Genomic DNA, 8,029 nt, shown 5'->3' on the forward strand with positions numbered 1-8,029 from the left:
ACCTCATGCTTCTTTGCTGCTAATTAATGGTTGTGATGGTTAACGATAATGGAAAACGAAGAGCTGCAAACAGGCGTAGAACTAGTCCATGCCATCGAGGCATGAAGATAGAAGTAACGGTTTTCGTTTCCCATTTGTCTAACTAACGGTGTTTACTTATGTATCTGACTCACATGAAGTGAAAGTTTATCTAATGGTTTTTATTTGTTAGATCTTCGTTATTAATTTGAGACATCCTTGTTCCACTTTTGAAATATTAAGCGACTGGCTCCTTTGCTTGGTTAGCTTTGATGAGCTCCATAAATCAAACTTTTGCTTTTTGAAGTCAATAGTATCTATCCTGGCCGTTTAAATTACCAAAAGTACTGGTCTTGTCACTGGACCGGAAAAAAAAGCTATACAAACACACAGACACAAGAGGGAACAGGCCTGCTCTACCAAAAAAAATAAAAAACAACAAGATAACAAAAGATTTTCGATGATCAAGTTCTTCCTTTCTGTCTTTCGGTGCAATTAATTCGACAAATGACAACCTCTGCTATTGGCGTCTCTACTACCCTTAACGCCAGAAGGCAGAAACTCATAGCTTTGGCGAAAAATCATGAGCGATAGAGCTGCGTTCACATGCTTCAAAAACTACCTAAGGTTTTCGCGCCCTCCTTCTATTGTCGGCTTCGAAGAAATTTCCCCCTTTGTGCCGGCCGGAGACTTGTCCGACGGAAGTCGACAAACAACCGGCGCTCGATGAACTGTTTTCCACCGGAACCGACTCTGTCGGAATCCGTCGAACGATGTCTAGAACCTTCGCTCACCGTTTTTTCTGCCGGTTACACAGCGCTAACACAAGCTTGGGACGGGTTGCTTTTCATCTGCCTATTAGAAATAGGTTACGAGTGAAATGGTACCTGTCAACTAAGCGGTCTAAAGGAATAGCACCTCGAACTACCAACCGAGCTTTTATTACAATGCCCCTCTAGAGATATAGATATATAGATGAGGAATCAGACCAATACAACCTTGCCTCCTACAGGCTACACGTATTACATATAATATGTAATATATTCACATAATATTTACATAATTATGTAATGTATATACATTATCTTGTATATGCATTGTGGATGTTTCTTCCATTATGTAATCTATACGTTGTGTAATATTATACAGAATATTTACATTATCTATTATATATACACAATGTTACATTAATTTATGTATATAAGTATGACTAACACAGAGTTACATGTGTTTTCTACATTGTTCTTTATTCATATATTTTTATTTTAGTTTTTTCAATTTTCTTGTAATTTATATAAATATTATGTATTTTATAATTTTGGCTATGCAACTTATTCTTCAACCAACGGTCCAACACGTCGCTGACAAGCTAAATGTATTGTCTCGCGCTGCCTCATCGCCTTTTACAAGGTTCATAGCTTTAACTTTATTTTAAAGAAGCGTGCTTAATTGTTGTATTAAAGGAAAAGGGATCACAAACATATTCCTTTTTCCTATAATCGTGAGCTGAGAAGCTACATGAGAAAAATGAAGCCTGTATCTGGTAAACTTGAAAGCTTCTGATAGTTGTTTTTTCAAAATTAGTGAAAAACAGCTAAGAACTTGGGATATAAGAGAAAATTCCTTTAGCTGCCCTAACATAATACAGGAACTACTTCATGTCATAATTTTCCGGTGCAATCTATGCTTCTGCTAAGACGCTCTTGAAAATATTAAAACATGAAAACATGTTCTCTTAATAAGAACTGCGATCTTCTAACACTAACATGAGTGTTTGATTTGAGCTACGGAGCTGTAATTTGTAAGCTCTTGTTTCGCATTAGAAAAGTATCTGTTAAAACATAAAACCGTGCTTCATGGGAATTTGGAAAACTCGTTGGACTGTTCATGAAGTTACATTAAAAGGTGGATTTCACATAGAAAATTACCTGTTCTTTTATGAATGCGGACCATAAACTTGGTGGGGCAACTGGTACCTAGATATTATGCAGGAGGAACGATTTTCAGAAGGTTCTACAACCAGAAAATTGAATCTCTTGGCACGAAATATCTAGCGTATTCTTCGGAACCTTGAAAGGAGACACCGAGCCTCAGTCCTCTCGATGGTCAATATCCCATAGTCTAGAACTTTCCTTACCTGAGGCGTTTAATTCCCACCTCCTCACCCTCTCTGGTTCGAAGGTTAGCGAAGCAGAAGCAGTTTTGTCACTTCTCGTAATAGCTCAGATTTTTCTCTCACTAGGAATATATACTGTTTCCCTCCTTGAAACGACGATCCTCCCATTAGTGCCCCTTTAATCCCGAGTTTTTTTCTCCTCCCCTTCTTTTCTTTTCTTTGTCTAAATCTTTCTTCATCTGTGTTTCCCTCCTTGAAACGACGATCCTCCCAGTACTCTCTCTCTCTCTCTCTCTCTCTCTCTCTCTCTCTCTGTGTGTATAACCCATTAGTTTCCTTCTTTTCTACATATTGGTGCTGCTTCTTTTCGTTGAGTTTTTAAGAGTTTCAAATGAATTCCAGTGATGGTTCCGTGAAGAAAGGGAACAACGAAAAGGAGGCGTCGTCGTCTTCTCGAGATCCTCCTCAACCGCTGCAGGGCCTCCACGATGCGAGCGCACCTCCATTTCTGAACAAGACTTACGACATCATCGACGACCCCGGCACGGACCAGATGGTGTCCTGGTCCAAAACGGGCAACAGCTTCGTCGTCTGGGATCCTTATAGGTTCTCTACGGAGTTGCTACCGAGGTTCTTCAAGCACAACAACTTCTCCAGCTTTGTCAGGCAACTCAATACTTATGTAAGTAATCCTCTAATTTCAGAAAATATGGCCTGATCTGTTACTGCTTCTACAAAGTATTTCTTGAAATCATGTTACATTTTTTGCCTAATTAGCATATCATGAAAGTGGTTTGCTTAGATTATACAGTTTCAATCCGTCTTTGCTAATATTGAATTGGTTATTCTTTCTAGCAAAATGTCTTTTGGATTGCATAGGGCAGCCAAGTTTGGAAAAGGAAAAAAAAATTGTCAGTTTCTCCTGTTTGGTCTCTTCTCAGACTATTCATTTGTTTAGGACCTTTGCCCTCATTAAAAAAAAAAAAAAAACAGAAAAAACAAAAAAGTTTGGAATAACTTGTTCTGTTTATTCCCATTTGATTTTCCGTTCCATGAAGTATGCTGTTTTTTGCTTACTGGAAAACGAAATATGCTGTGAAGGATAACCATCTTTTTGTTCTATTATCCGATAGGTTGATGTTCACACATTGGAACAAGAAAGAACACCCGATGAAGCCACCAATATGGTGAACAAATTAATCTACTCCATAACTTGTTCTATTTGATGATAGCATGTTTTTATGCATATGTTCTCCAAACTAAGCTGGTCCAATGCTTCCCCAACTATAAACCATGTTGAAATCGGGCATGCATTGGCGCTGGATACTTCCAGTATTTCTGGATTGATATTGGGAATCAAGGCTCTTCTTGGGGCTGCGGATAATCTGAACCAGAGTTCAATATTAAGCTATGTCACATGGATGCTGCTGCAGATATGGGAATTCGGAAACTTGTATCTGATTTATCATGTTATGTCTGTAGAAGGGGACAAATTACAGGAGCCAAAGACTTAGAGTGGAGGATCTGTGTGACATAGGTACTGAGGTTCAGGGCTTTTCTGCAGCTTTCGTCATGTATGTTAAGCCCAAACATAGCTTGACAAGAAAGGTGCAAGCTTTCTTGTTGGAGCCCTTTTTTAGCTCAAGCCAAATTAAATAGTTTGGCTTGAGTTTTTGAAAGTCGCCACTTTGGGTTCAGGAGTCGATACTTTCATCTTCCAAAAGCCCGGTGACCCGTGTTATAAATCAGTTGTTTTTGTGTTGAATATGCAAATGTTTTCATGTAAAATGATATTTAATGGACTCATTCAAGCTTCATGAGCTTAATCGAACTCAACAGTGTTGTCATTATAATGTATATATTGTGCCCCTGATGCGTGAAGGTGCTTATAAGAGTTACATTTTGTGATCTATCCATCTTGCTAATTCATTAAACTCCAATTTTCAGTAAAGCTTTTGCTGGTTAGTTCCAAGGTCGTTGTACCTTGTCAAGGTTTTCAATTAAAAGGGGTAGCGTATGAGAATTTGTCTGTCTACAAACATCGAGTGATCAATGGCCTTTATCAATGCTAACTTTAGATGACAATAGAAAGTTGTTTTTATCTTTTCTTAATTTGCCCATGTATGTGTGTGTCCTCCGGTTTGTTCTTTTTAAATGTTCTACTATTCCAGCCCTGCCATTTTAGGTTGCTTGTGAGTTATGACAATGGTAATCTTCCAGAAACTATTTTATGGAGATATTGAAATTGGTCATTTTCTGTAAAACAGGGTTTCAGAAAGGTCGATCCTGACAGGTGGGAGTTTGCAAATGAAGGGTTTCTTAAAGGCCAGAAGCATTTGCTGATAACTATAAAGAGAAGGAGGCAGCTCAGCCAAGTGGTTCAGCAACAAGTGTTTGGTGCATGTGTTGAAGTCGGACACTTCGGGTTGGAAGCTGAGATCGACAGCCTGAAGAGGGACAAGTCTGTGTTGATGGCAGAGCTGGTGAAACTGAAGCAACAGCACCAGAAGAACAGAGCAAATCTTCAAGCCTTGGAAGAGAGGATACAAGGAGCAGAACAAAAGCAGCATCATATGATGGCATTTTTGGCCAGAGCAATGCAGAAACCCACCTTTTTCCAGCAGATGTTTCAGCAGAATGAGAAAAGAAAGGAACTTCAGGAAGATATCAGAAGAAAGAGAAGAAGGGCCATTGAAGGAAGGCCAGAAGAAGATGAAGAGAAGGAACTCAGTGATGCCACTCTGGGGTTTGCAGGGGATCAAGGAATCGAAATGAGGCCCATATCTGACGGTCTAGAAGAACTGTGCAGCTCCGAATTGAGGCCCATGTCTGCTGGTCTTGAAGAAATGTGCAGCTTTGATTTGACCGAATTAGAGAGAATTGAAATGGAACTGAAAGAGGAAATTACTAGAGTAGAGGAAGAGGATATAAGTATTGACGATGGTTTGGGCTTTGTTGACGACCTGTTGATTGACAATGTGAGGAATCAGGATTTGTCATTTGTTGAAGGTGATGAAGAAGGCAATGATGGAGATGTTAGATTGTTGACAGAGGAATTGGGAGTTTTGGGATCTATTCCTAAGTGAAACTATGACGAGCGTGAGACCAATTGGCAGTTTTGAGTGCCCCCCTACCTCACTCTTTGTTGAGTCTCTGAACTGTGGTAATCTCGTTGTGATGTTGTAGTACGTATGTCTTAGTCGAACTTTGTATCGATCTTACAATGGATTGTAGATTTCTTTGATCGCAGGGCAGTTTTCGGGCTGGCAGTGGCAAGTGGGGAGTTGCGCGGATTATACAGCTGGAGATGGCTTATGAACTGTTTTACCTTCATCTTTTTTTTCCCCTACAATCTTGTTTGAGTAATTTTACTGTTTACATCTTTTCTCTTTTGTGCAAGACTGCAGGCTTTTATAGAAGAGGCTCATGCAAAGAATCAACTCGGTTGCTTTTCCTGTCTTCTCTTAAGTTGGGTGGTAAATATTAGTTTCCCTTAGTTGGGCATCTGTTAGAGCTTCTATATATTTATTTTGGTTCCTGTTGTTTGTAGGTTATCCTCTTCATTGAAGCTGTGGGCATATTGAAATCGTCAACTCATAGAATGAACTGGAGATGCAAGGGCTTGAAAAGACGACGTTGGACGAGAATGGCTGCAGATACAAGGATATAGTCGCTGTTCTGTTGCTTTTAAATTCATATATTAGGCAATAGTAGAAGAATGTCAAAACGGATGCACGAATATGCGGCAGAGGATGTATTTAGAAGCAAGACGAGGGATCAGTAACTTGAAGGGAATCATGACTGGTGGGATGTGAGTGGAGAATTATGAAAGGATTGCCCTCGATTTTGCCTCCTCTCTGTACTTGGTGCTTGTGCAGATTTATGCATCCATATCATAGTATGGGCCTATGAGGCGACACTCTTGTATTGCTGTAGTCTTGCGATCCAGGAAAAGATTATTATCATCTGCATTGCTTTTGGCTTTCTTGTCGCCTAAAGGTGGTAGATGACAGATTGTTTCTTTGTCGGACTTGGACGCATGAGAAGTACGAATGCGTTTTAATAGATATCCAATTTTGACGGACATTTAAAATGAACCACCCGAAAAAAGTGGGATCCTACTTTGTGTTTTACATGTGCAACTTCGAATGCATATTGTGTTTTCATATGTAAAATGGAATTTGTTTTTTCCATTGTACTATACTGTAATCAAATTCCATTTCCAATTCATTTAAATTATATGATCGTCCGACCCAAGTCTAATGACATTTACTTGAAATACAACATCAGTTAATGACTTTTATAACTTAACAAAGAAAAAGAAAGTGTCCATTTTAACTAAAAGGTTCTCAGACTTCTAACTAAACATCGGTCGCAAATATATGATATTATGTGCACAATTCTACAAACGATGAGAACCTCATAATGTCAAATCAATTATTTTTTAATGGTAAAAAGCACTACTAAATAATTGACATTTCTCTCACATATATTTGTATTATAACAATATTAACAGAGCCCGGTCATGTTGTCGGGTAATCTGTAGTCGTGTTTAAGTTGAAACCCTGTGCTACTACGTATTAAGAAATTCGGAACACTTCCCGGGTACATGTGTAAGTACGTGGACTTGATTTTTCCCCTTGCCATTTTCCTCGTCGCCTTCCCTCTTCCCCTCGGTTCCTTCTCTGCCCCACTTCTTCGCTCTGCATCTAGTTGTCAATCTCTTATTTCTTTTTCTTGGCCAGGCCTAACATCGGGATCTCGTGGTTGGGAAGGATCGGGGAGGTGTTGCTTCTTTGGGGAGGAGAGGACGGGTGAAAGGAAGAAAGAGGGAATGAGTCGCGTCCCGTCGACGCCCGTGAACAGTGCGTGGCTGCATGAGAAGGCGGCGAGTATCCCCAGCGTCTTCGTTAACGTCGGATTTCTGGCATTGAGTTGCTAGAGTTGCCGTTAACTCTGCAGTAGCCCAGGGCGAGGGTACTTCGCCCCTGCCAAGCTCTAATTACGGACCCTTTTTATACCCGTCCTTTTGACCCTGCTGAATTTCTAATGTATTTTTGGATGTCCTTTGTCTAAATTTTTGTATCTGAGGTATTCTGACACCTTTCGTAAGTAGGTAATTGGTTTGTGATAGATTTGAATAGTCCTTACTATTGCATCATGTAAACTTCGTTGCTTGATGTCCTCATGCTTGGACTATGATGATTTATCGAACTTTAGCAACTAAACGGATTCAACGTGGCCGAGATGTGGAAGTTTGAACTATTATTTCTTTTGGGCGATTTTTGGGGGATGTGGCAATAATGCTAACTGGGAAGCATGCAGGATTTAGGTCTGCAGCACCAGGATCAAAATACTGGGATCAACATCTCAGGATTTTGATCCTGGAATCATTTGAATGGGGATTTGGATCCTCATTCCAAAAAGAAGGTGTGTTTGGTTGACATGGAATCTATTCTGTTGGATACTGAGGCAGTCTTTCTCTCTTTCTTTCCCCATTTCTCCTTCTCTCCCTCCCTGATGGTTGGAGGAAAAGGGAAGAAAAAGGAGGGATTGAGCAATCCCTCCTTTGTTTGGTTGGCTAACTAAAGAGGAAGGAAAGGAAGGGAAAGAGGTAAAGTGTGTTTGGTTGGGAGGGAAAGGAAAGAAAAGGGAGGGAAAGAAAAGGATTGTGTAGTGTAAATGCAATTCCTTTCAAATCGGACGGATTGGGAAGGAAAGGAAAGGGAAAGAGGAGCAAAGTGTTGACTGCCCACAATACCCCTTCCTTCACGTTCTTAATTTTTAAAACATTTTGACTGTTAAGGGTATTATTGTAAAGTATTAACTTTTCCTTTTCATTTCTTTGTTTTGTATCCAAAGAAACTTTTTAGTCACTTCTTTCCATTCCATTCC

General features: G+C 39.8%; 1 protein-coding gene across 9 annotated transcripts; it reads left to right on the forward strand.

The window, feature by feature from the left end:
• The first annotated feature begins 1,987 nt into the window (after positions 1-1,987).
• LOC116248380 (heat stress transcription factor A-2b-like) lies at positions 1,988-6,099 on the forward strand. 9 transcript variants are annotated; one of them, XM_031621140.2, is made up of 6 exons: positions 1,990-2,407; positions 2,537-2,816; positions 3,268-3,321; positions 4,402-5,297; positions 5,369-5,610; positions 5,685-6,099. In XM_031621140.2, exons 2-4 carry the CDS (start codon positions 2,688-2,690, stop codon positions 5,218-5,220), a joined length of 1,002 nt encoding a protein of 333 aa, XP_031477000.1. In that variant the 5' UTR covers positions 1,990-2,407; positions 2,537-2,687; the 3' UTR covers positions 5,221-5,297; positions 5,369-5,610; positions 5,685-6,099. The 9 variants fall into 9 exon arrangements, with proteins under 9 accessions (XP_031476997.1, XP_031476996.1, XP_031476994.1 ...); XM_031621142.2 differs by having other exon boundaries at positions 1,990-2,232; XM_031621141.2 differs by having other exon boundaries at positions 1,990-2,199.
• The last annotated feature ends 1,930 nt before the right edge of the window (positions 6,100-8,029 follow it).

The sequence above is a fragment of the Nymphaea colorata genome, chromosome 2, assembly GCF_008831285.2.
Source record: "Nymphaea colorata isolate Beijing-Zhang1983 chromosome 2, ASM883128v2, whole genome shotgun sequence".
Taxonomy (NCBI): Eukaryota; Viridiplantae; Streptophyta; class Magnoliopsida; order Nymphaeales; family Nymphaeaceae; genus Nymphaea; species Nymphaea colorata.